Source organism: Syngnathus typhle, linkage group LG4, assembly GCF_033458585.1.
Source record: "Syngnathus typhle isolate RoL2023-S1 ecotype Sweden linkage group LG4, RoL_Styp_1.0, whole genome shotgun sequence".
Lineage (NCBI taxonomy): Eukaryota > Metazoa > Chordata > Actinopteri > Syngnathiformes > Syngnathidae > Syngnathus > Syngnathus typhle.
The window spans coordinates 24136540-24162959 of NC_083741.1; the positions used below are offsets into that span (position 1 = coordinate 24136540).

At 59.2% G+C, this 26420-nt stretch overlaps 1 protein-coding gene across 5 annotated transcripts; it reads left to right on the forward strand.

Moving 5' to 3' along the window:
• The first annotated feature begins 1295 nt into the window (after nucleotides 1-1295).
• On the forward strand, nucleotides 1296-26138 carry vps13c (vacuolar protein sorting 13 homolog C). Of its 5 annotated transcripts, none has more exons than XM_061275974.1 (83): nucleotides 1296-1403; nucleotides 1636-1875; nucleotides 2864-2907; nucleotides 3011-3053; nucleotides 3236-3331; nucleotides 3488-3589; nucleotides 4888-4997; nucleotides 5156-5215; nucleotides 5294-5353; nucleotides 5431-5514; nucleotides 5582-5639; nucleotides 5973-6100; nucleotides 6176-6282; nucleotides 6551-6725; nucleotides 6805-6867; nucleotides 7090-7216; nucleotides 7354-7454; nucleotides 7540-7682; nucleotides 7777-7972; nucleotides 8042-8156; nucleotides 8241-8377; nucleotides 8446-8569; nucleotides 8785-8887; nucleotides 9026-9158; nucleotides 9273-9345; nucleotides 9410-9507; nucleotides 9607-9763; nucleotides 9936-10009; nucleotides 10072-10131; nucleotides 10292-10436; nucleotides 10625-10741; nucleotides 10877-10980; nucleotides 11265-11432; nucleotides 11536-11840; nucleotides 11906-12056; nucleotides 12112-12220; nucleotides 12293-12480; nucleotides 12848-13019; nucleotides 13176-13255; nucleotides 13319-13378; nucleotides 13546-13879; nucleotides 13946-14049; nucleotides 14142-14312; nucleotides 14570-14874; nucleotides 14969-15119; nucleotides 15189-15327; nucleotides 15400-15521; nucleotides 15663-15820; nucleotides 16028-16275; nucleotides 16361-16677; nucleotides 16980-17210; nucleotides 17277-17408; nucleotides 17507-17596; nucleotides 17736-17891; nucleotides 17958-18225; nucleotides 18315-18475; nucleotides 18540-18661; nucleotides 18879-19179; nucleotides 19316-19705; nucleotides 20036-20143; nucleotides 20205-20357; nucleotides 20479-20604; nucleotides 20748-20881; nucleotides 21073-21199; nucleotides 21261-21496; nucleotides 21710-21854; nucleotides 21914-22054; nucleotides 22151-22232; nucleotides 22312-22381; nucleotides 22485-22596; nucleotides 22824-22937; nucleotides 23026-23159; nucleotides 23336-23417; nucleotides 23494-23607; nucleotides 23694-23769; nucleotides 23852-24015; nucleotides 24096-24141; nucleotides 24219-24342; nucleotides 24459-24573; nucleotides 25136-25224; nucleotides 25300-25423; nucleotides 25496-25579; nucleotides 25667-26138. In XM_061275974.1, exons 2-83 carry the CDS (start codon nucleotides 1776-1778, stop codon nucleotides 25763-25765), a joined length of 11169 nt encoding a protein of 3722 aa, XP_061131958.1. In that variant the 5' UTR covers nucleotides 1296-1403; nucleotides 1636-1775; the 3' UTR covers nucleotides 25766-26138. The 5 variants fall into 5 exon arrangements, 4 of the variants coding, with proteins under 4 accessions (XP_061131958.1, XP_061131959.1, XP_061131960.1 ...); XM_061275976.1 differs by lacking the exon at nucleotides 1296-1403 and having other exon boundaries at nucleotides 1626-1875; nucleotides 13546-13687; nucleotides 13757-13879; XM_061275977.1 differs by lacking the exon at nucleotides 1296-1403 and having other exon boundaries at nucleotides 1626-1875; nucleotides 13546-13687; nucleotides 13757-13879; nucleotides 15403-15521.
• Nucleotides 26139-26420: the final 282 nt, after the last annotated feature.

The following is a 26420-nucleotide window of genomic DNA, read 5'->3' on the forward strand; positions in this document are numbered from 1 at the left end:
GAAAAACTGGACTTAACAAACGTCCTGGACTGGAGTAAACCCCCCCAAGAAACTGCGTTTGTACATTGAACCCAGCAATTTCTTTGCGTCCAAAATAAAGACGACCATTTCCAACAGTAAATGTCCAATTTTTCATTGAATAAAATAAGTGTTTTTTCCTCAAAGGCGAAATATTTATTTGTAACTGCCAGAAAGTCCTTGCTGTCCGTGACACACACAAAAAATAAGAACTTGAAAAAATTCCCGAGCGGAAGCATCCATCCGGTTGCCATGGCAGTAAAGCTCTCTGCGCCGGGCCGCGCCGGGCCGCGCCACGCTTGCAGTCGTTGCGCTTTTCCCTAATGCGTCTCATTTGGGGAGCATTAGCCGGCGCGCTGCCCTCATCTGATGACGTCGCTGCGGGTCCGCTTCGCACTAATGCCATCGCCTCAAGGTCCATCCGCGGGAAATGGCTTGTAATAAAGCAAGAGTAACGAAATCAACATGTTGACCTTGCAAGGTCGACTTCCGCTTTCCGCTTGCTTTTGGACACATGCAGGAACATAAAGCCATGCATCTATGTTGAAAGTGGGCGGCACGGCCGGTGACGCACTGCTTAGCACGTCCGCCTCACAGTGCGGAGGTTGCGGTTTGGATTCCGACTTCCCAGTGCCGAGTCTGCATGTTCTCCCCGTGCCTGCGCGCCTTTTCTACGGGTAGTCCGGTTCCCTCCCACATCCTAAAAACATGCACGGTAGGCCGGCCGATGAGGCACTCCAAATTGCCCGTGTAGCGTGCGTGAGTTCGGATACTTATCAGTGCCTCAGATTGGCCGCCGGCAACCGTTTTTTCCTATGGACGGAGGGACGGACATAAGATATGTTTCCCCCTCGTGGCAGTTTTCAACTTTTCGCTCTCTTTTTCTGTCCGTGCTATTAGGAGCGAACCAGCCAGCCAGCCAGCCAGCCAGCCAGCCAGCCAGCCAGCCAGCCAGCCAGCCAGCCAGCCAGCCAGCCAGCCAGCCAGCCAGCAAGCAGCGCCAAGGCCAACCTTGCAAGCCACTTTCAGGTTTGGATAACTGAGCTTCATTGACAGAATGCCTTTTTGGTTTGGTGAGCCAAAACAATCATCATTCGTTTGACCAGATTCCTGGTAAAGTTCAACGTAGACAATTTCCAAAGACAAAACCTATAGTCTGTGTCAAAGGTCTTCAATGATTTTGCATATTTGTGACGGCTTCCGTGTGTTGTGATATATGGGAAAGTGTAATACTTGATGCGACCAGCAGAGGGTTTCAAGGTTGTCAGTACTGTTCAGTCAGCGATAGAGACCGAAGAAGAGAGACTTCCGGTTAATAGCAGCGTGTGTGAAAAAGAAATCAAATAAAGCTCGTTGTTCAAGACAAAGTTTGGTCATCACACCAGGTCATTTATTCTTTCGTTTGCTGTTTATGACTTTGCGATCGTATAGGGCAATCCTTTTCTGTTCAGCGTCACAGCGCATTGCTGGAGTAGGCTTGGTTCCCTTCCCCGTGGCTTCTTCACTTTGCATGGATTTCAACACCGGCAGCTCCTTTTAGTTGCGGTGGCAAGTTTTGCTCACGTTCGCCTAACCTTATTTGTTGTTGTTGTTGTTGTTGTTGTTGTCGTCGCGAAGCCGGAGATCGGGGGCGGCGGCGGCAGGCTCGATCAACAGAGCGCAGAGGCGTCGCTCGCATCAGCTGACCTCCAGGCAAGCAGGCAGCGCGAGAGCGAGCGTCCAATGCGGAAGTCAGCCTCGGCGCCTGTCAAGCAGCCATGGTGTTCGAGTCTTTGGTCAGCGACCTTCTCAACAGGTTCATCGGGGACTACGTGGAGAACTTGGACAAGTCGCAGCTCAAGATTGGAATCTGGGGAGGTGAGCTAAATTCCACCGAGCCTATTGGCGAGCCGCACGCAGCCACACTCCCTCCGTTCGCTTGTCCAAACTCGCGTGCCTTTCTACAAACCATGGACAATTGGGCAGACTTCAGCAAGGGGTGGCGGCGTGCGGCGACAAGGTCTCCTCCTCTCAACCTCGGTCCTCAAACACCATTGACAATCGGACTTGTTTGGTATGCGTGGCTAATCCAAACTCACTCACTCACTCGGTCACTCACTCGGTCACTCACTCACTCACTCACTCAGTCACTCACTCGGTCACTCACTCGGTCACTCACTCGGTCACTCACTCGGTCACTCACTCGGTCACTCACTCGGTCACTCACTCGGTCACTCACTCGGTCACTCAGTCGGTCACTCAGTCGGTCACTCAGTCAGTCACTCAGTCAGTCACTCAGTCAGTCACTCAGTCAGTCAGTCAGTCAGTCACTCAGTCAGTCACTCAGTCAGTCACTCAGTCAGTCACTCAGTCAGTCACTCAGTCAGTCACTCAGTCAGTCACTCAGTCACTCACTCAGTCACTCACTCACTCACTCACTCACTCACTCACTCACTCACTCACTCACTCACTCACTCACTCACTCACTCACTCACTCACTCACTCACTCACTCACTCACTCACTCACTCACTTCTCTCTCGACACCCGAGGGTGAATTGCACGAAGCAAGCTTTTATCGCGTCTTCGGTCAAAACGTCACAACGCAAATGTGTCCATTTTCAACTCGGCCATCGAGCAAGCGATTGAATCCCCGGAGCGCGCATTGACGGACATACAACAAGGGCTTCTCGGAACTGGAAAGATCTTTTGTGTCGAGCGCGCGTGAGCAAGGAGAGCCGCAGGCGGCGAGAGACAGAGGCCTTTTTCTTGCCTGCTCGCGCTCGTTCCAAAAAGAGCAAAAAGCAAGGAGTGGTCAAAAGTGTCAATCCCACGCTCGCTCAGCATGGCCGTTGTCATTTGTTGCAGGAAACGTCGTCTTGGAGAACCTGCGAGTGAAGGAAAATGCGCTGGTAAGTTTGCTTGGCTTGTTTCCCTTTTGCGCCACCGCCAAACGTCTGATCGGGACGCCTCCGTCTCCGTCTGCTCTGGTCTGGTCTCCTTCCCTCCCGCCAGAGTGAATTTGACATCCCGTTCAAGGTGAAGGCCGGACAGATAGGTGAGTGCGCTCGCGTCGCCGCGTTCACGCTGGGAACACCGGCCGGGTGTGTGGAAAACCGGATGTGGAATTTGGAGGAGCCCATCAAAGCAAAGAAAGAACACGGCGGGAAGAGCGAGTGCCTGTCTCTCTTTCGTCCTCTCCAATTCTCTCTTCCATCTGCGTTTGTCGGCGTGTGGCAGGCACGCTGACCTTGAAGATTCCCTGGAAGAACCTGTACAACGATGCCGTCGTGGCCACGCTGGATGGCCTCTACCTGCTGCTCGTGCCCGGCGCCAGTAAGTCACGCGCCGACTAATCGGCCGGTCGACTTCATCCAAAAAAAAGAAAAAAAATCAAGTCATCCCGACCGAGCAAGGGAATAAGCAAAAAGCCCGGCACGTGTCATTCCACGAGCCGCAACGGTGCGGTGACTTTGCGTGTCTTGCGCACAGCCATCAAGTACGACGAGGCCAAGGAGGAGCGCTACCGGCAGGAGGCCAAGCAGCGGCAACTGCAACGTGTCGAGGATGCGCTCCAGATGGCGGCCAGGCGAGGTGAGGGAGGGAGGGAGGGAGGGAGGGAGGGAGGGAGGGAGGGATGAGCGGCCTCTGTCAAATGCCCCTCTGGTTATTGTCTGGCTATTGACTTGAAACGGATTCAGGAAGGTGCAAATGCAAAAGAGCCTTGACGTAGTCCATGGCCGCCAGATGAATGGCCAAAGTCGCCGCTTTGTCTTTGCTGCTGCTGCTGCTGCTGTTTTCTGTTCTTCTCTTTTCCCACTGTCACGCCAACGCACTCACACTCCATACGTCAAGGAAATGGCGGATCTCCGCCTTTGGGCCCAAAACGTCAGAGGGCCTTGGTTTGTTTTCTGATGATTTGCTCTTGTGTTCACGCTGCCTTTGGCGGGCGTCAGCGGCACCAAGTGGCGAGCTGCTCTTGGGTCTGGAAAGCCTTGTCTGTCAGGAGATGTCCAACGGTAATGTAGCCCAAGCGTGCTCAAGACTTGCTTGTGTCGGCACGTTGGACTCTGCGTCTGTTGGGGTCGGGTCGGGTCGCCGTCCGTGCAGTGTGTCTGACCCGGGATGCCTTCCTTCCTGCCTTCCTGCCTTCCTGCCTGCCTTCCTGCCTTCCTGCCTTCCTTCCTTCCTTCCTTCCTTCCTTCCTTCCTTCCTTCCTTCCTTCCTTCCTTCCTTCCTTCCTTCCTTCCTTCCTTCCTTCCTTCCTTCCTTCCTTCCTTCCTTCCTTCCTTCCTTCCTTCCTTCCTTCCTGCCTTCCTGCCTTCCTGCCTTCCTGCCTTCCTTCCTGCCTTCCTGCCTTCCTGCCTTCCTTCCTTCCTTCCTTCCTTCCTTCCTTCCTTGCTTCCTTCCTTCCTTCCTTCCTTCCTTCCTTCCTTCCTTCCTTCCTTCCTTCCTTCCTTCCGAGCCGACTCTGCCACGGGCTGTACGGGCAGGCAGCAAACGGCCCCTTGTCAAAAGGCCGAAGAAGCCTTTTGGGGGGATCCGTCCTTGTGCTTTATCGCGCCACCGCTTTGTGATCGCTTATCGTGCACCCGCCACCGCCACCTTCCCTCTCTCGCTCTCTGTCTCTCTGTCTCTCTCTCTCCCTCTGTCTCTGTCTCGCTAACCACTGTCTCTTTCTTTAACGCTGCGCAAGTGTCAAAAGGATGTCCAAAAGACAAAAAGCACAAAAAAGCTCTGCGGAGGTTGAAACGCAATCGCGCAGGCAAGTCGGGTGAGTTGAAGCACAATTGAGCCACAGCCACAAACGCTGGGCTTCGTACGTCTCGGTGGTCCCGTCCTTCAAGTGAGACGGCCGCAGCCGTGGTGAGCTTCCTGCCGCTTGTTTCCAGAGAAAGCCAAGGAGGAGAGGAAGGACTCCTTCATGGAGAAAATGGCCACGCAAGTCATCAAGAACCTGCAGGTGAAGATCAGCGGCATCCACCTGAGATACGAGGACGACGTGAGTTTGCCGCTGGTCGTCCGTCTCACTTGAAATCCACTCCGCGTTGAGGCTGCTGGTCAAGCGCCCTTTTACCATCGACACAGAGTTTGAGCTACAGGTCCGCATCAAGATCTCGGCCGGCGGCCCGCTCACGTCGACCTATGCGTGCCTTGCAGGTGTCCGACCCGCAGCGCCCCCTGTCGGTGGGAGTCACCCTGGCCGAACTCAGCCTACAGGTAGCGGCCGCCGCCGCCGGCGACGCCTCTGCCCGGTGGCCCTTCTAAAGCGGACCTCCCTTTGTTCTGGCTTACTAGACGACCGACGACAACTGGAAGCTGGGCATCCTCAACGAAGCGGCAAAGATCACCTACAAGGTAAAGCGCCGTCCTCCGTCAAAGGCGGACGGGTCCGGCCGGCCAAATATCAATGGCGACTGCTTTGGATGCCTCAGCTGGGCCGCCTGGAGTGTCTCTGCGCCTACTGGAACGTAAAGAGTCAAATGATGTGCCGCCGAGGATCGTGGCGAGACATTGTGGTGAGCTCGCTTCCACGTTGACAAAAGCCCCACCAAGTTTCAACCCCGTTGCTGTGTTTCTTTGCAGGATGGGCTCAAGTGTGAGATCGCCAGCAAGGACCGGGAGCCGCCTCACTACCACTACAGTCAGTACATGGGCCTGCCTTTCTTTATGTGCGCGCGGCCGGAACTTTGTGTTTGTTGGCCTGGAACTAGCAGATGTTTGGCAGCAGGGCCGGTAGGGCCATTCCGCTCCCGCCAGTTTTCTCAATTCCGATCCAGAGCACCGTCACATTCGTACGTGTGACTAGACACCCGTCCGTGTAGATCTTTGCCAATGTCATATCATGTCATTCACCGCCACTGACGGCTGTAGAAGTCAAAGGTCCGTTTGAAGCGGGCCGGCACTGGCAGCCAATCGTTCAACATTTGTGTCGGCGGCGGCGGCGCATTCAGAGTGGCCTCTTTTTGTTCTCCAGTTTTCAAGCCCATCTTCGCTTCGGCCCAAATGCGCATCAACCCCAACGCCGAGCAGGAACTGGACTCCCCGAAAGCCCGAGTGCACCTGGAAGTCCAAAACATCGACGTCCAGATCACCAAAGCTCAGGTGACGCAATGGTGAAATTGCGCCATCGTCTGTCTCCGTGACGACTGACCGTGTTTGTTTGGCGCCGGTCCAAAGTACGTGACCATGGTGGAGATGCTGGAGTCCGTCGACCGCATGGTGAGGAACGCCCCCTACAGGAAGTTCCGGCCCGACGTCCCGCTCGGCGCCCACGCCGCCGTCTGGTCAGTGCCGTGCCGTCGTTCCAGACGCAAAAGCGTTGAGCTTTCGCCGCGTTTGGACACGGCAGCCGCCCACTTGCCGTCCGTCGTATTCTGCCCTGATCCGTTTCCATTTGAGCCCGGTTTGGATGGCGTTGTGACTTCCGGCAAGGGTTTGCGCGCTTCCAATCGGTTCAAATTGCAGCGCTCCGTTCTTTTCCTATGTTTGTGGGCAAAATGAAATCTAGCGACGAGTGACGGCATCGAGTGTGTGTATTCTTCCCCGCACTAGGTGGCGCTACGCCTTCAGCAGCATCCTAGAGGTTCACGTCCGCCGCTCCTGCCGCATGTGGTCCTGGTCCAACATGAGGCGGCACCGCCAGGACGTCAAGGCCTACAAGACGGCCTACAAGAGCAAAATTCTGAGCCAGAACAAGCCGGACCCCGACACCGAGAGCCGACTTCAGGTTCCCGAAGCCTACGCAGGGCCGGCCGGCCGACCCGCAAGCTCTTGCACTCATTTGGCATACTTTGGGCTTGTATCAGGACCTGGAGAAAGTTCTAGATGTCTTCAATATCACCTTGGCTCGACAGCAGGCCCACATGGAGGTAGAGTGCAAACTCAAGATGGCCTCAAGTTTTTTCCCCAAATCAGCTTTACATTTCATTTGTAAAAAAGTTGAGCAAAATGATTTTGTACTTTTCGTACAGATTTTTTTTTGTGGACCTGATGAGCGCTCCCTCCCTCCCTATGTTGTCTGAATTGTCAAAGAACAAAATGAATGAGCCACAAATCAAAATGTGTGACGACTGGCGCCTGAACCCCTCCAGGTGCTGCGCTCGGGACAGAAGCTCGCCGCCAAGAAGGCTCGAGGGGTCCAGAAGCAGGGCGGATTCTTCAGTGGCTTCTTTGGCCGCAAGGCCCAGAAGGAGGAGTGCGAGTCGGACGAGGCTGAGGGTCGGTAGGGGCGCCGGGGGTGGGGGGGAGCGGGGGCGTCGTCACCGTACCGAGCCTTTCTCCACCACGCCGAGCCTTTCCCCGCCACGCCGAGCCTTTCCCCACCACGCCGAGCCTTTCTCCACGCTGCTCCTCAGGCTCGGCTTTGGACGGCATCATGACGGCGGAGGAGAAGGAGAAGCTCTACGCCGCCATCGGTTACAGCGCCAGCTCGCGTGATCCGGCCCTGCCCAAACAGGTACGAGATCGCCGGGCGGACCGCAAAGTTTCCAAGCGGACCGGCGTGCAGACCGCTCCTGACTGCTCTGCGCTGTCGCCTCCAGTACGTCGCCGTGGAGCTCAGCTTTCGGCTCTTCCGGACCTCGGTGACAGTCAGAGAGCAACCCGGCGTTGCGGAGATCCTCCAGGTCCAGATGACTCAGCTCAGCACCAAAATCTCCCAGAGACCCGGAGCCCAGGCCCTCAGGTGGGTGGCCAGCTTGACTAAATGCCGTCAGGGCTTTCTGGGGCCTGCGTTGCGTTCCGCTCGACTCGAGGCCCGCCGTGCGTCCTTTGAGCAGGCTGGAGGCGTCTCTGCAGCAGTGGAGCGTGACGGGCCTGGACGCCGGCACCGGCGCGCCTTCCCTCATCTCGTCGGCGGGCGACTCGGCGGCGGCGGCGCTGCTCCGCGTGGCCTTTGAGCTCAACCCCGACGACAGCCCGGCCGATCACCTCGTCCGCGTCCACTCGCAGTCCGTGCAGATCATCTACGACGCCGTAAGTTGGCGCGCGCGTGCCCGGGGGCGTCCTGGCGCCAACGCCCTCTCACGCCTCGGTGCCTTCCAGATGACGGTTAACAGCTTGGTGGAGTTCTTCAGGATGGCCAAAGGCATGGACCTGCAGGTGCTGACCTCAGCGACGCTTTCCACCCTGGAGGAGCTGAAAGAAAAGACGGCAGCAGGTGGTGGCGGCGGCGGCGGCGGTTGCCTTTGCCTCTCCTCCCCTCCCCTCCCCTCCCCCTTTTGACCTGCTGGCGTCTTTGCAGGTTTGTCTCACATCATCGAGACGCGCAAGGTGCTGGACCTAAAGATGGACCTGCGTCCGTCCTACCTTCTGCTGCCCAAGTCCGGCTCCTACTCGGACACTTCCGAGCTCATCGTGGTGGACTTTGGAAACCTCCAGGTTGGTGCCGGCCTACAAGAGTCGATTTGTGTCATAACAGCGAGTGTGCGTGCGTGCATGCGTGCCAGTTCAACAGTGTCGACGAGGACGTGCGGTCGTCGTCCTTCTCGTCTCTGGAGGAGATCATGGACCGAGCGTATGAGCGATACAGCGTGCAACTGCGACGGGTGCAAGTCCTCTACAGCGAGTCGGGTACGCGCATGCCAGCCCATATTTGTTCCCCCAACCTTTTTGCAATACTTAGTTTTTCTTTCCCATTTTTGCCGTACGTGACTCATTGTCTTTCTTGTGCTGTCATACGCTGCGGTCCTTTTTGCCGCGGTCGTATTTGGGCCGGCTCATTTTCCAAGGAGCGCCCGTGGATGAAATTTGAAAATGAAGCCGATGGCTTTTGGGCGTCCCTCCAGGTAACGAGTGGAAGAATTCTTCTGGCCAGCACATCCTGCGGCCCCTGGACCTGACGCTCGGCCTGTCCAAGTGCATGGTGGACAAGGACGCCCGGATGCCCAGGTAGGCGCCCGGATGGCCAGGTTGGCGCATCGCCGGCCTGCCATGACGATGAGCCGCTGAACCTCGCCCAGAAGGTCATGGTGTTTTTCGGACAAAGTAAAGGCGCAAGAATTCAGCCGCTCTGCCTGCCGCACGCAGGTTGAAGCTTTCGGGTGAGCTGCCTCTAGTGCACATCAAGATGTCGGACGAAAAGATGCGCAAGGTGGCCGATCTGCTCGGCAGCATCCCGCTGCCCCGCCCGTCCTCGGCGCCGTCCACGCCCGCAGACAAGGTGAGAGGCGGGGCGCCTTGCCCGGCCCGGCCCGGCCCAGCCCAAACGTGCCACCCGGGCGCCTTGATCATCTTTCGCCGCATTGACCTCATGTGGGCGCATTCCCTGCCGCAGGTGGCACCGCCGACCATGTCGTCAGCGGGAGCCCTCTCCCTCCATCCCGCGCTCCTGAGCGTGGCCGAGACGGGTAAGACGGCCGCCCCGCTTGCGCTCCTCAATTGCCGCCTGATCTAACTAACGGCGCCCGACAGATTCGGACGGCAGCGACAAGTCGCCGGAGGACGAGCCGGGCCGGCACGGGGCCCCGGAGGAGCTGACCGACCTTCAGTTCAAGTTTGAAGTCAAAGAGGTCTGCGGCGGGCGGGCAGGCGGGCGGGCAAGCGCTACGGAGCACGGCGTGTCGAGCGCGGCGTGAAGAAGGCGCGTTTTGGCCGTGGCCTTCCTTCAGGTGCTGCTGGAGCTGACGCGGCGGCAAGCCGAGCGGGAGGAGACGGTGCTGGCGCTGGCCGTTTGGCAGCTGGGGGCCCGGGGCGAGATACGCACCTACGACAGCAGCGTCTCGTCCTACCTGAAGAGAATGGCGCTGGACTACTTCCACACGGCAGGTTTGAACGCACCCCCCTTCCCTGGCTACCTTTTGGTGATCGGCAAAGAGGACTGCAGCATGTTGAAAAGCAGAGCCCGGCCTCGTCGCTTCAGTCGCTGCCCGGCGGCGGCGGCGCACCCAAACAACGCAACAAAAAACGGCGGCTGTGCTCTGCTCTGCTTTGCTTTCAGACGACCGACCTCTCCACCTGATGGGCTGCTCGGAGCAGCGCGACGGCGAGCTTCTCAAGGTGGACTTTATCAAGGTGAGTCGGCCGACTCCCGCGCTTCCAGGCCACAGGCCACTCCTCTCCTTTTTGCCCCGCAGGCGGATCCCAGCGGGCCCGGCTTCCGGACGCTCTTTGACAACACGGAGCAAACGCTCAAGGTGGGGGAGCGTCTTCGGTGACGACCGCTACTATGTCTGGCGCGTAAACTTTAGCCCCGCTTACGGATGACATTTGGACACGACGAGGGTGGGCGCGTGCCAATTGCAAAAGCGGGAGGCTTCCAATTGATGGCACGATGGCAACCGTGCCTTGTCCCAGGTGGAGTTTTCCTCTCTGGACTTTCTTCTGGATGCCCAAGCCTTGCTGTCGGCCACGGAGTTCCTGTCCAGCGCCGTGGCATGGCGACGTCCTTCCGAACGCGGCGACGTCAGGAAGCCGGCGGACAAAGATTGGGACAGAGCAGGTGCGGTCCAAATGGGGCGGCTATTGCCCAAACTAATAGGTGACGCGGGATGCAAACACGCCCGCCACAAGTGCACCTCAACAGCGCAGCGCAGCGCTGTAGTCCACTGAAAGGAGGGCAGGCAACACCCAGCTTTTTTCACATTTCTCCCCCTATCCCTCCCTCCCTCCCTCCCTCCCTCCCTGCAGTGCGCAAAGGCCTCCAAGACACGGACGTGTTGAGCCTGAAGCTGTTGGCCACGCTGGGATGTTTCCACGTGGAGCTGAGCGACGACCGGCGCAGCATCGCCGACATTCGAGTCAAAGGTAGGCAAAGTCTGGCAAAGCCTCAATGTTGCCTGAAACGGCGGCTGTGGCGGGCACCAGAGAGCCGCCCGCCCGCCCGCCCGCCTGGCGACGGAGCGTTTGGACAGCGTGCGTCTGCTTTTTGCTGGCTGGCAGGCATGGACGCCTCGGTGCTGGTGCGGGCCCAACGGACGGAGGTGTCGGCTCGCCTCCGGGACATGGTGGTGACCGACGTCGACCCCGAATGCATTCACAGAAAGGTAGGTCCCTTTTTGAACAATGGATTCACCGCTCAAAATGGCAACGGCAAAGATTTGATTGTCACTTCCAAAATGAACGCCGTAGAATGGGATCAAGGATTCAGTAGATTTTTTTCCTGGTTTTTGTCAGTAGAGTGGAAAACGGGAGTCCAACAAACAAACAACCAAAACCGTGACCATTTCAAAGTATTGAAAGCAATTGCTTTTATGCTCAACAATTGAGTTGAACAATTTTGCACATTCCAATCATTTGTATGACATGGTGGCTGGTGTGCACTGCGCAGGCCGTGTCCATCATGGGCCAGGAGGTGTTCAGCTTCAAGCTGCATTTGTTTCCGGGGGCCACCGAGGGGGACGGTTACTCGGACACCTCCAAGGTGGACGGGAAGCTCACCCTGCGCCTCGGCTGCATCAAGATGCTCTACTTGCACAAATTCCTCATGTCGCTGCTGGTCAGAAAAAAGGCCTCGTTTTGGCCCACTTCCCTCACTTCACCTCACCTGACGTGACCTGACCTGACCTGACCTTTGTCCCCTCCCTGGCTGGTTCCCCCAGATGTTTGGCGACAAGTTCCATCCGGCCAAAGAAGCGGTGAGCGCGGCCACGGCTCAGGCGGCGGAGAAGGCGGCGTCCGGCGTGCGCCACTTGGCTCGCAAGAGTTTCCGCCTGTCCACGGACATCCGGCTGAAGGCGCCGCTCATCGTGGTGCCCCAGTCGTCCGTCTCCCGCAACGCCGTCCTGGTGGACCTCGGCCTCATAACCGTGTCCAACAGCTTCAGCCTCGTCGTCTCCCAAGAATCAGCGCTGCCCGCCGTGGTGGACAAGATGGAGATTCGGCTCACGCAGCTCAAGCTCTCCAGGTAGCCGCTCGCTCGCCAAACGGGACGCGCAAACGAGAGCAACTCCGCCCTCCCTCCCACCGCAGAACAACCCTGAGCGGGGACTCGTCTTGGACCCCGGACATCGAGATCCTGGAGCCTACCGACGTGGAGCTGGCCGTCACTCGAAACATGGCCTCGGCCTGGTTCACCCAGATCCCGGGCGTGCATGTGCAAGGAGTCCTGCGCTCTCTGAAGGTAATGTCCAATCACACTCGGGTGGCGTCCTGTTGACGCTTTGCGTGTCCGCCAGCTGAGCGTAGGGGAGGAGGACCTGGCCATGCTGATGAAGGTTCTGCTGGAGAATATCGGCGAGGGTAGTCGAGAGCACGGCAAGGCGCGGGGCGGCAGCGGGGCTCCGGGTGAGTCATGACGGGACAGACACCAAAGTCCAAACCTCGTGGGAACCAACGGGGCGCTCTCCTTGTCTCCAGACAAGGTAGAGCTCGGTGAGCGGCCGGCGGCGGCGGCGACGAGGCAGGCGAGCGACGGTGAGCCAGAGACCGGCGCTGATCCGGAGACCGGCGCTGATCCGGAAACCGGCGCTGATCCGGAGACCGGCGCTAACGGGGGACCCGGCGACAACGCCGTCGACATCCTACTGAACTTTGAAATCAGACAGGTAACGGGAGGGGCGTCGTTGGCTTCTTTCCTTTTGTCTTTGTGCGAGCGGCTAAGGCGGATGAGGGAGGGAGGGATTGGGAGGGAGGGAGGGATTGGGAGGGAGGGAGGGATTGGGAGGGAGGGATTGGGAGGGAGGGATTGGGAGGGAGGGAGGGAGGGAGGCCGGCCATTGATGGCAAATATTTTGACACTCAGGCAAGGCAAGGGAGCTTTGTTTGCGCAAAGCAGCGGCCGGCTTATCCCAAATACTTCCAAAGAAAAGCAAAGTCAAACACGAAGGAGCTTTCTCAGTGGACGAGCGGCGCGGCCCAATTGCAAGCGTTTGGACTCTAGCGCTGACACGTCGCCTGCGCTTGCTCTCCGAGGTCCTGCTGAGCCTGAAGAAGAAGGTGGACGACGGCAAGGCGGGCGAGATGGAATGCCCCTTCCTGGTGTTCCGGCTGGCTCACTTGGGCACGGACGCCAAAGTGAGAAAGCACGACACCTGCGCCACCACGTACCTCAGCGAGATGACGCTCACCTGTCTGGAGTTCCCAGGTAACTTCTTTGCAGCTAGCCAGCCAGCTAGCCAGCCAGCCACATTAGAACCTTCCCTGCCAATCCCGCGGGGCCTGACCTTCCCCGACGGCTCCTTGTTGTTGTGGCGTGCGTGCGTGCGTGCGTGCGTGCGTTTTTGATGTTGTGCCCCTAAAGACTCCGGCGGCCATCCCCTGCGTCTGGTCAGCTCGTCGGCGGGGCCCGGAGCCGGGCTACTCAAAGTCCAGTACTTGAAGGTCGAGACGCCGCGGAACCTCTCCCGGTCTTTTGCGGAGTCCTGACGTCTCGCTTGTGTTCAGGCCGACCGCGACGGCCCCAACTTCTCCAGCGTGTACAAGAACACGGAACGGATGATCAAGGTGAGTCACGACGCGAGACAAAGACTCAAGGCGGGTCAGGTCGCACAAAGGGCGTGTCATTCTGCTTCCTCCCCATTGATTCTGCACCGCCGTCAACCAAAAGTTCCTCCCTACCTGAAGCAAAAACCATTTTGACAATCCAAGGGTCTGGACTTTCTCGCTTGCAGGTGACCTTCAGCTCCCTGGACCTCACGCTACACACGCAAGCTCTCCTGTCGGCCGCCAACTTCCTGTCTGGCGTCACGACGTCTCCCGAGAGGACGGCCGGGCCCGAGACCGAAGATGGCAAAATGACAGGCGCCAAGTCCAGTAAGTCCTCCCGCCCTGCGGACGGCCTTGGTTGGCTGCTAGCAGCACGTTTGCCGCATTTTCCGCCAGACCCCGCCGACGCGTCACCCGAGCTGGCCCAGATCATCGGTCTGAAGGTGATGCTGGCCTTGGGGGCCTTCAATGTCCTGGTGTGCGACCAGAGCGGCGACATCGCCCACATCCAAATCCAAGGTAGCCGTCCGTTCCCTCTCTGCCTTGGGTTCTCGCTTGGCTTCAAGGGCTTTCCGCGTCCGACAGGTCTGGACGGCTCGCTGCTGGCGCAGGGACCTCAGACTCACGTGTCGGCACGCCTGAAGGACTTTGTGGTCCTCAACGTGGATCCTGCCAGCGTCCACAAGAAGGTGGGTCCGAAACGGGCGGGCGGGATCTGACGACTCCAAGCGTGAAAGCAAACGCTCGCTCTGGTCTCCGTCCGTCGACCGCCTTCCTTCAGGCCGTCTCCATCGTTGGGGGGGACGAGGTGTTCAGTTTCTGGCTGAGTCTGACTCCCAACGCCACGGAAGGCCCCGGCTACGCCGATACGTCTAAAACGGACGGACGGGTCAAGCTGAACGTGGGCTGCATCCGGGTGGTCTACCTGCACAAGCTGGTGGTCGCCCTCCTGGTGGGTTCCCTCCCGTCGGTGCAAAATGAACGCAGGCTCGTTCTCACACGCCTGATCGGAGTGGTCCGACACGGACAGCGGAATTGCCCGGTCAGCCCCGCCTGGCCGGCCGACTCTTGCGATTCAACAAATTTGCCGGAGCGACCGTGCCGAGGCTTACTCGAGGTGTAACCGGTTACGCCCCTTCAGCCGACCTTCTTTCTTTCTGCTCTGCTCTGCTCTGCTCTGCTCTGCCGTACGGTGTCGTTCCCCCGCAGAACTTCAGCAATAACTTCCAGACGGCCAAAGCGGCCGTGAGCGCGGCCACGGCTCAGGCGGCGGAGAGGGCGGCGTCCGGCGTCCGGGACCTGGCTCAGAAAAGCTTCCGTCTGTCGGCCGACATCAGGCTGAAAGCGCCTCTGGTGGTGGTCCCCCAGTCGTCCGCCTCCTACCGGGCCCTGCTCATGGACCTGGGTCTGATCACCGTGTCCAACTCTTTTGCTCTGCTGCCCGTGGACGGATGCCCTCTGCCGGCCGTGATCGACAACGTGCACGTGGAGCTCACGCAGCTCAAACTGTCCAGGTCGGCGGCGCCGGCGGCCGGCAAGCCGACCGGGACAAAGCCGAGCTTGTCATCTGAAGCGTGTCCTCCGTCCGTCCGTCCGTCCGTCCGTCAGGAACTGCTTGGACCCCAGCCCGGGCGGAGCCTCCTCCAGCGAGCTTCTCCAAGCAGTCAACCTGAAGCTGAGGGTCAGCAGGAACTTGGCCGCATCCTGGTACGACCAGATGGCCGCCGTGGAGGTGGACGGCGAGCTCAAGCCCATGAAGGTGCCTGGGAACGGGAGTGAACGGATGGCGACGACCCTGCTTCTCATCTGATTGGTTTGCCGCCTGTAGGTGGCGCTGAGCCAGGAGGATCTGAAGGTGCTGCTGCAGATCTTGACGGAGAACATAGCGGAGGCCGACAGCCTGCGGCCGAGCGACCCTAGAGCGGGAACGGCTTTGCCGCTCGGGCAACCTGCGGGCCCTCAGACAGGTTGTGACCGGCGGCCCATCTTCTCCTGCATATTTCACGCTGACATGCGCACATTTCTTTTGGATGTTTCAGCAGGTGGGGCTGGCAAGCGGGTCACCTTGGATGAGGACCAGGATCAAAGTGCGGAGTCCATCAAGTTCAATTTCAGTATCGAGTCGCTCGCATTGGTTTTGTACACGGATCGACCCGAGCAGGTTGGTTCGCACGAGCGGGACGGGGAGGACTGCCGGAAGGTTTCACCCTCGCACCTCCGCTCAAACCGACGTGTTGGTCGTTGAGGTGGTGCCGTCCGGATTGCTTTCAGGCGGCTCAGGCTTTTGCTTTGTTTTGCGCAGTCTTCGGAGCAGGAGAACCTGCGTCTGGGCGAGTTGGCCCTGCACCTGCTCAAGACCTCCGGGAAGGTCTGGAACAACGGCAGCATGGAGTTCAGCACCATCCTGACCAACTGCACTTTGGACGACCAGAGGACGGGCGTGCGCAGGGTCACCTCGCGGTAAGCGGCCGATCCTGCACGAGTCCGAAAGGTCACGTTACGGCGGGGCGGGGCGGGGCCACAAAATCCAACCGCTCGATGGCTTTCGGAGAAAGCGGGATCTGTTTGGTTCCAAAGAAGCTCCCGTTCCTGGGGGAGCGAGCCACCCACTTGGGGCGAGGTCAATGGCAGCCAGGCGTTTGATGTGGATCCGCTCTGGGTCCTCAGGATGGTGAGCCGTCAAGACTCGGAGAGCTCCGAGCCCATGATCGACGTGACTTACCGGCAGAGCGGCGAGCGCTCGCTGGTGGCCGTCCTGCAGAAACTCTACGTGTGCGCCAGCGTGGAGTTCCTGATGGCCGTGGCCGACTTCTTCCTGCGGGCTCTGCCGCGGCAGCCTCCCCCGAATGCCGCGCCGAGCGCCAGGCCGGCTGCCAGAGCGACGGCGGGACAGAGGAGCGAGGAGGCCAAAGCCGGTATGGAAGTCTGCGCTCGCTCGCTCACTCGGACCAGGAGAACCTGGTCGCTGGCCGGCCCGTAATCCGCTTCTGGCCTTCTCAGCGTTGGCGCCGAGGACCAGCGTGCGCGCGGTGGTAGTGGACCCGCAGGTGGTGTTCGTGGCCAGCCTGATGAAGGCGGACGCCCCGTCCCTGGTGGTGTCCTTCCAGTGCGACCTGAGCCTGGAGTCGGAGAGCGGAACCCAGACGGCCAAGGCCCATCTGCGGACCCTCAGGGTCCTGGCCTGCCCCCTCATCCGCGACAAGGAGGACAAGACCGTTACCACGGTTTTGAGACCCTGCTCCGTTGTCGTGCAAGCCAAAAGAGGTCCCGGCCAACCACTGAGCGGATCCGTCACGGTGGAGGAGGTCGTCGTCAAGGTTTGTACCTTTCTAGTTTTGCAAATCAAAGGTCAAAAAGGTAAAGACCCAATGATTGTCACACACACACACACACACACACACACACACACACACACACATCATCTGGGTGTGGCGAAATTTGTCCTCTGCATTTAAGCCATCCATCCCCAAGGGGAGCAGTGAGGAGCGGTACCGCCCTCGGGAATCCTAACCCCAATTCCATCCCTTCCCTTGGCGCGGCTTGGAAACGCAGGTTCAAAGTCCGGGATGTTGTCGGTTCCCGTTTTCAAAGTCAACCTCTTTGTCGTTCTTTGGCTCAGATTTCGCCCTTCATCCTGAACACGGTCAGCACCATAATGGCGGCGGCCATGCGACGGGACGGCGAGCGGACGGAAGAGCAGCGGGAGGACCTCAAAGACCTGTGGCTCACCAAGAATGTCCACGCTTGCAACTACTGGTTCCTGGGCGTGGAGCAGGCCACCGAGGTCACCGAAAACTTTGGCGACCGGGAGGCCCTGAACGTGGGCCAGCGCTTTGCTGCCCAAGTCCAAGTAAGCGAGAAGCCGCGTGCCGTTCCCAGTGGCTTTAGCTGAAGGCCGACTGGCCGGGCTTCACAGGTGATCCGGGTGACCCTGGAATCGGGCCTGGGCCACCGAACCGTCCCGCTGTTGCTGGCCGAGTCCTCCTTCAGCGGCTGGGCCGAGAACTGGTCGTCGCTCTTGCAGCTCAAAGGCGATATGACTCTGGAGGTAAGCGCTCGCGAGAGCCGTCCCAGAACCACAACCCCCCCGCCCCCCTCCTCGGTGGACGCCTTTGGCCGACGGCGTCCTGGCCTGCCCGTTTGCAGGTCAACTACTTTAACGAAGTCCACGCCGTGTGGGAGCCGCTGATTGAGCGCCTGGACGGCGGCGCGCGCCGGTGGAGCCTCCAGCTAGAGGTAATTGCTGCGTGCAAATTGTTGCTGTTAGAATAGACTTTTTGCTTCCGCAACTGTGAAGATGCCACGGACGGACGGACGGCTCGGCTCGGCTCCGGCGAGTGTTTTGAGACCCGTGTGATGTGTTGTGCGCACGCAGATGAAGACAAATCCCGTCCAGGACAAAAGTCCGATCCACGGAGACGAGTTTGTGATCCTTCCGGAACCGTGCACGGCCGTCAACATCTGCTCTGCCGACTCCCTGAACGTCACCCTGTCGCGCTGCGGCCTCAACGTCTTCAGCAACCTCGCCAAGGTCTAAAGTGGCATTTTCCTGCAAGAATTTGACTCCAAAGGGACCACCCAATTGTGTTGCGTCCAGGCCTTCAACGAGGCCGCGGCGTCCACCTTTGAGCCGTCCATGAAGGAGAAAGCTCCGTTCGCCATCTTCAACGCTCTGGGCATCCCGCTCCTGGTGCAGCACAGCGCCAACTTGAGATCGGTGGGCGAGGCGCGGCCCGGGAAACTGCACGAGCTGCCGGACCAGAGCAGCGTGGAGCTGGAACATTCCGTCTGGGAAGCCAACTCATCTCGGGGCAAACTGTCCGCTCTGCAGCGGCAGGAGAGCTGCTTGTTTCACCTCACCATCGGTCAGAGCAGCATTTGTTGGACGGAAAGTCGTCCAGTCTCTTTTCGCTCGTTGGGGTCTGATGCCGTTGCAATCTTTCTGACCCGGCAGTGCCCTCGGGCTACAGCGAGATCACCGGCGTCCCCGTGGACAAGCCGGGCCGCCGCCTCTACAACATCCGCGGGCCCGAGTTACAGCGGGCCGTGTCGCTGGTGGTCCAGATCGACGCCGCCGACGGCAACAAGCTGGTGACGGTTCGCTCGCCCCTGCAGGTAGGTCCTCGGCCGCCCCGTCTCGCTCGGCGGCCGACAGACCTTTGCCCGGTCGGTGTTCCAGATCCAGAACCACTTCTCGGTGCCGTTGGGCATCCTCAAGTTCTGCCCGTCGACCCGCAGCCTGCAACCGGTGGGAGTGGCCCACCCTGACAAGGAATTCCACGTCCCGTTGGACGCCTACAGGTGCAATCAAGCGCTCCATTGATTCGATTGTAAGAAATGATGGATACCAATCAGTTTAGCTTTAGAAGAAGAAGCCATTTCCAAAAATGAAATGATGGATGCCAATCAATTTGGAAGAAGCGGCCATCTTCCATTTCCAAACATGAAGGCTTCATTGCAGTTGAATTCATTTCAAATCGTGCAATGTTGGCGCCGCCTCCTTTGTGGCCGGCCGCAGGTGTGAGCTGTACGTGCGTCCGGCTTCGGGTCTGCCGTACGGCCCGTCGTCCACGTGCGTGTCCTGGAAGGAGGAAGTGCACCGCAGCTCGGAGGTGCGCTCGCTGCTGCAGTGCCCCCCGCTGGAGGCTGGCGGCGGCGGGGCGCTTCCCCTGACGCTCAGCACCCTGGCCGCACCTGACGCCCTCAACCACATCGGCAGCCGCGGCGAGGATGACTGGGACCCGGCCTACGTGGTCCACCTCCACCCCGTGGCCACGCTCAGGAACCTGCTGCCCTACACGTTGCGCTACATGATGGAGGTAGACAAACGCCAGGCCAGGCCAGGCCAGGCCAGGCCAGGCCAGGCCAGGCCAGGCCAGACGAGGAACGCTGGCGCCATGTTATGCCATGCCACGCCACGCCACGCTTGCCTGCAGCCTCCATTTGCCTCTTCAGAGCTGCGCCGACTCTCACGAGCTGACGGAGGGGAGCGCCTCGGACCTTCTGAACGCCCGCCTGTCTGGCGAGATGGTCTCTCTGGTTCTGCTGCGCTACCTGGGCCGCGACTGGCACGGCCACCTGCGCCTGGACCAGAACATGCCCGAGTTCCTGGCCGTGCGCCTGACGTGCGACTCGGACGCTCGAGCCACCCTGGACCTGAGCGTCCGGGCCGCCCCGGCGCCGGGCCGCCTCCTGCTCTCCGTTTTCAGCCCCTTCTGGATAATCAACAAGACGCGCCGGGTCCTCCGCTACCAGGCGGAAGACATCAGCGTCAAGCATCCGGCCGACGTCCGAGACATCGTCCTCTTCTCCTTCCGCAAGAAGAACCTGCTCGGCAAGAACAAGGTGAGAGCGCGCCGGCCGCTCTCACCCCATTGGAGACCAACCAACCGGGTCGGACTCCGCACCGACACCGTTCGCGGCTCCCTCGGCGCCCGAAATCGTACTGCCGCTTCTTTTCTCGCATTTTCTTACTGTTGCCAAATTGGCTCGGTCACGTGACGGCAACTGGCCGACCGGTCGTCTGTCTCAGAGCCCATCGATAGGCTTTGGAAATAAAATGGCGCAACTTGATCAGAAAGAACGCTCGTTGTTTAGGAGCCTGTTCCAAAGGCAGGCCCGATTCAAGCGAGAGCAACAGAGTCCAAAATTGTTCTGCCCTTGCGCTCTTCCCAGCTTCAGCTGTGCGTGTCCACCAGCTCCTGGTCGGACGGCTTCTCCCTGGACACGGTGGGGAGTAACGGCTGCGTGCGTTGCCCCGGCAACAACAAGACGGACTTCCTGGTGAGACCCTGCCCTTCTGCGTGGCGTGGCGTGATGTGCTTTGCGTCTGATCTCGCACCAGGTGGGCGTGAGCATCCGGATGAGCAGCTTCAACCTGACCAAGATGGTCACCATGAGTCCCTTCTACACACTGGTCAACAGGTCCTCCTTTGAGCTGGAGGTCGGCGAAGTCGCCGGCGCCGCCACCAAGTGGCACTACGTCCCCTCCGCCGAGGTCAGTGGCCTTCCATTCTGAAGTTGTTGCCGTGGACGGTGCCGACGGCGTGTGGCAGGGACAGCTGTCCGTTTGTAAACGTTTGCTGCTACATTGCAAACGTCTTTCCGCGGCTTTCCAGTGCCTCCCCCTGTGGCCCGAGAGCGCTTCGGGCAAGTTGTGCGTGCGGGCGGTGGGCTCGGAGCAGCCGTCCCGCTTTTTCTACTTTGACCGTCAGGACAACGGCACCCTGCTCGCCGTGGACACGGTAGGAGGCGTCGGCCGACCGACCGACCGACCGACCGACCGACTGACTGACAGCTGCCGACCGACCGACTGACGACGGACCCGCTGACGGCCGGCCCGGCCATCAGCCGGCCGACCGGCTGACTCTTGAGACTTTGCGTGCAGTGCGGCGGCATCACGGTGGACGTCAACGTGTCGGACCACTCGGCCGTCGTCGGCTTGGGCGACTACTACGAGGGGGCCGCCCCCGCCCTCCTGCTCAACCACACGCCCAGGGTGGACATCAGCTACAAGCAGAGGTGGGATCGTATTTGTTTTGATTTTTGGGGTCTCTCTCGGGCCTCCTTGGCGAGCATGTGAGGCACATTCCAAAGCATTTGAATGCGCTTAAGTGATTGATTGATTGATTGATTGATTGATTGATTGATTGATTCCAAACTCCCAATGTTTCTCGCTCGATCAAGTCCAAGCAAGCGCTATCTCCTTTCAGCGGTTGTCGCCACGTCCACCAGCTGAAGCCCGGCGAGGCGCGACGCTTCACCTGGGACGAGCCGACCGGCCTTCGAAGGCTCGGCTGGAGCTGCGCCCGACATTCCGGAGAGACCGACCTTCTCCAGGTCCGCCTCCTTTTCCGTACCGCAAACTTACATACCAATGACCCGGTGCTTGTCGGACCAGGACGAGGTGGGTCAGTTCTCGTACGACGGCCTGTCCGAGGTTCACTGGGTGTCCTTCCTGGACGGCCGTCAGCGCGTCCTGATCTTCACCGAAGACGTGGCCGTGGTGACCAAAGCGCGGCAGGCCGAAGAGCTGGAGCAGTTCCAGCAGGAAGTGCACGTCTCGCTGCAGAACCTGGGACTTTCCCTGGTGGACAACGCCAGCCGCCAGGAAGTGGCCTACCTTGGCATTCCCAGGTCTGTGTGGCTTTGTTAAATAGAGCTGATTGAAATACTCGGCGTGGCATGTCCTCCAGCAAAATTCAAAAGTGCATGCAACCAATTTTGCCAGGTCCAAATGATAAGAAGTTAGAGATTTCTTTTGTCTACCACTGGGGGGAGCACGCGTTCCGACTCTTGACGCTGAGCTTGTCAAAAGGTCAAAGTGTCTGTGCGTGCGTGCGTGCTCAGTTCTGGCGTGGTGTGGGAGATCAAGCGGAAGAATCGTTGGAAGCCGCTGAGTCAGAAGCACATCAACCTGTTGGAGAAGACCTACCAAAGCGTGCAGAGCGGCCAGTTGCCGGCCGGTTGGACTCAAGTGGACGCCAACCTGGAGGTGAGTGGCCTCGGCCAGGCCACGCCACACCAATCGCATGACATGTCTCTGCTCGCCAGGTGAACCTCGGCGGCGCCATCATGGCCATGCGGCAGCCCTTTTCCTGCCCGCTGCGGAGGAACTTCCTGTCGGGCATCCAGGTGGAGTTGAAACGATCTCAGCACCAGCGGAGCCTCCGGGCACAACTGCACTGGCTGCAGGTGGACGCTCGCACCAGCCATTTTGGCTCCGACAGTCATTTTGTTGAAGATGTGGGCCCTACTCGTGCATGCGCGCGTGTGTGTGTGTGTCTCCAGGTGGACAACCAGCTTCCGGGTGCCATCTTCCCCATTGCGTTCCACCCGGTTCCTCCGCCCAAGTCCATTGCTCTGGACTCAGGTGCTCTTGCCGTGACTTTGTCTCATGCCATTCTCCTGGCCGCTTTGCCTCCCTTTAACCGTAAGCTCGGCCCTGGCAGAACCCAAGCCCTTCATTGACGTGTCCGTCATCACACGCTTCAACCAGCGCAGCGACGTCACGCAGTTCAAGTGAGTGTGCCCGTGCTGTGCCTGTCAAGCTTTGGATGTGCGTGTGCATTCATGACATGACATCACCAAGTGGACACCATGGACGCTACCTTGTCCCATCCAGATACTTCATGGCATTGGTCCAGGAAATGGCAGTGAAGATCGATCAAGGCTTCCTGTCGGCCATCGTGGCCCTGTTCGGCCCCGCGAGTGAGCCCCGAGCTCGAGGACAGAAGGTAAATCCGTCGGCCCGCTGGCTTGTATCGGATCATCCGAAACACCACCTGTATAGATTTCACAGGATGGCGGCAGATCACTGCTTATGTCTAAGTAATAGTCCTCAGCTCGCTCCAATCCACAAATGTCACGGGCTGGCACGAGCGTCCGCCCGTCCGTCCGTCCGTCCATCCATCCATCCATCAGCTGGCTCTGTGGGAATGACAAAAATGACTTTTTGTTTCAGAGTCATCTGATCCGGCCAGATGTGGAGATGCTCGAGGCTGAACTGATGGAAAGTTCTCTGAGTGACTCGTCAGGGCTCAACTTCTTTGAGCACTTCCACATCTCGCCCATCAAGGTACGGGCACGTGCGCCCACACACACACACACACACACACACACACGCAAACAAGCGGCCACACACTGAGTGAAAAGGTGCGCTCCAGCTGCACCTGAGTTTGTCGCTGGGCTCCAGCGGCGGCGAGGCCTCGGGCCGGGCTGCCGCCGCCACGGAGTCGCTCAACCTGCTCCTGACGAGCATCGGAGCCACACTGACCGACGTGGACGACCTCATCTTCAAGTGAGCGGCCGGTTTCCGGCAGGCGGGCAGGCGCCCCCGGCCCCGATGATTGGCTCTGATTGGCCGCTGTGTTCTGTTCTGCTCTGCTCTGCTCTGCTCTGCTCTGCTCTGCTCTGCTCTGCTCTGCTCTGCTCCGCTCCGCTCCGCTCCGCTCCGCTCCGCTCCCCTCCCCACAGGCTGGCCTACTTTGAGGTCAAGTACCGCTTTTACCGCAGGGACAAGCTGATGCGGGCGGTGGCGCGACACTACAGCCAGCAGGTTGGTATTAAGTGAGGCGCTTCCCTTGGCCCGGCCCGGCCCGCTGATGGCAGCATACGTATGTTGCCGCCCGCAGTTCTTGGCGCAGATGTACGTCTTGGTTCTCGGTCTGGACGTGCTGGGAAACCCGTTTGGACTCATCCGAGGTCTGTCCGAGGGGGTGGAAGCCTTCTTTTACGAACCTTTTCAGGTACGTACGTGGGCTGCGCTGCTGCCGGCGGCGCCGCCGCCGCGCTTGGCGCCGAGAATGATTCGCCCGTGTCTTTGTGGCCCCAGGGGGCGGTCCAGGGCCCGGAAGAGTTTGCCGAAGGTTTTGCCATCGGAGTGCGGAGCCTCTTGGGTCATGCCGTTGGTGAGAACGGCAAAGAGACGCTCGCCAGCGAGGTGGACGCTTTGGAGCATCTGAACGGTGCACCTCTCCCTCCCGACCGCAGGTGGAGCCGCAGGCGCGGTGTCCAGGATCACCGGCTCGGTGGGCAAAGGCTTGGCGGCCATTACCATGGACAAAGAGTACCAACAGAAACGCAGGGAGGAGATGAACAGAACCCCCAAAGACTTTGGGGAGAGCTTGGCCAAAGGCGGCAAAGGACTTCTCAAGGTGGGTGCCGGCGTGCCGATGCTGCCGCCCACCCGCGTGTACGAGTGTGTGCGTGCGTCAACGCGGCTCTCCTTCTGCAGGGTGTCGTCAGCGGAGTGACCGGCATCGTCACCAAACCGGTGGAAGGTGAGTGGCATCCCATTCAAGCTGGCCGGCTGGCCGGCCGGCTCAGCGTCTCACCTCTCTGCCTTGCGCCGACGTAGGGGCCAAGAAGGAAGGCGCGGCGGGTTTCTTCAAAGGCATCGGCAAAGGCCTTGTGGGCGTGGTGGCCCGGCCCACCGGCGGTATCGTGGACATGGCCAGCAGCACCTTCCAGGGCATCCAGAGGTACCCAGCCTGGCGCTCTTTTGCAGCCTTCAAATGGGGAAAGACGCTTGTCTTTCCATCCGACCATGTTCCTGGCGTCGCTGTGGTGTTTACGCGCGTGCGTCTGCGCATGTCAGGGCGGCAGAGTCCACGGACGACGTGGTCAAACTTCGTCCGGTTCGCCTCATCCGAGAGGACGGAATCGTTCGGCCCTACGACCTCACGGAATCGCAAGGCTTTGACCTCTTTCAGGTGAGCGCCGCCGCGGCCTCCGTCGGAATGAATTGCCTCGGAAACTAGCTGAACGCTAAGCCCAAAATGAGCCCTGCTAGCAAACGTGGAAATTGTAAGTAAAAAAAGCGGCAGCTATCGTTTCTAGTCAAATGCGGTCCTCCTTGTTTCTTGCTCTCCTCCAACCCATCCGATCACCCGTCCATCCATCCGTCCGTCCGTCCATCCATCCATCCATCCATCCATCCTTGCCCCAACCTAACACGTTGCTTTTCTGTGTCTTTAACTGACATGCAGCGGGATGGCGAGTAAAAAAAAAAAAAGCTGCTTGGACTTTTTCGTCTTTTTTTTCTTGTCCATGTGTGCCATGTCTTTCAATTCCTTCTTGAGATAATAATTTGCCAAAGTATCTTTGTAAGTCAGCGTGGTGGTCTTTTCTTTACCGTCTGCGGGAGCATCAATAAAGTGTGCAGAGGAAGGACACGTTGTGCGTGCGCCTGTGCCTGCCCGGGCGCGGCGGCGGCGGCGGCGGCAGCGGCAGCGGCGTCTATGTATGCTTTTGAGCTGGCGTTTGCGGCCACAGCGTTCCGAGCTCAAGCTGGAGGGCGAAGTCTTCCGAGATGGCTGTCCCGTTCCCGGACGCAGGAAGACCAACATCGTCATCACCAGCAGGTAGAGGCGCTCGTTTTTGTTTTTGTGCCGCGCCGTGCCGTGCTGTGCCGGCCTCACAGCGCTGCCTGGCTGCAGGAGGGTGCTGTGCGTCAAGGAGATGGACTTTATGGGCCACTTCAACAAAGACTGGGAGTGTTTCTTTGAAAACTTCTCCTCAGCTCCTACCGTCAGCGGAACACGAGTCAACATCTACTGCAAGGTGAGCGGCGACGGCGGCGACGGCGGCGACGCAACGGGACGACGTCATGGTTACCTTGTCATTGTCTTTCAGGAGCAGCGCAAGTTGAAACTTGCCAACAAAGACGCTCACGAGTCGACTCGCAGCATGGAACTGACAGATGAAAAGGCAGCCCAGGTACTATCCGCCCTTTTGCGTGCGTGCGTGCGTGCGTGCGTGCGTGCGTGCGTGCGTTCTCCTCCCTCACCGCTTACTTCCCCTCAGAGGATGCTGGCGTCCATCTTGGACGCTCAAGCGGCTCACCGGCAGCGTCGCATGAGCCGACAAAAGTCGCAACGCTTCGTCACGACCGGCGAAGCGTGACGGAGGCGGGACTTCCCTGTCGCACATTAGACTCACGTGACCGAAATCCCAGGTTTTTTTTTTTTTTTTTTCTTTTTTTGTCCTCAAGTTCAAGATGATTTTTGGTGGATGAATGGTAAAAAAAAACAAAATACACAATGTCAACAAACATAAGGCAAAAAGTGTGAGTGTCTATATCATCCACTTGTATTTAGGGGCTATTTTTGTATGTTCTATTCTGACCAATGTTGCCAAGGTGTGAAACTTGTATATTGGGAAAGAATCTGTTGATTGTGTCATGATAGCTTGAAGTGCGTTGCGTGCATTGTCATTCATTTCAGGCCAAGTGGAGGTTTCTTTGTTTGTCAATAAAAGACCATGAGTCAAGCCAAAATGGATGGACAGGGTTGCCATTCTGCCATGTGCCTTTTGGAAAGCAATTGCCAGGCCAGCACGCATCCCCATCTAGCGTGAGAAGCGCTCGCTCGCTCGCTCGCTCACTCGTGCGGCCGGCTGCGCTCGCTCGCTCGCTCGCTCGCTCGCTCGCTCGCTCCTCCGCTCTTTCCGAGGAGCGCGAGTAGACGTCCAATCTGTCGCGTAGCGGCGTGACATCGCCGGCCCGTCTGACGTCATCAGTGGAGGATGATGTCACGGGTGCACCTTGATGACATCTGCC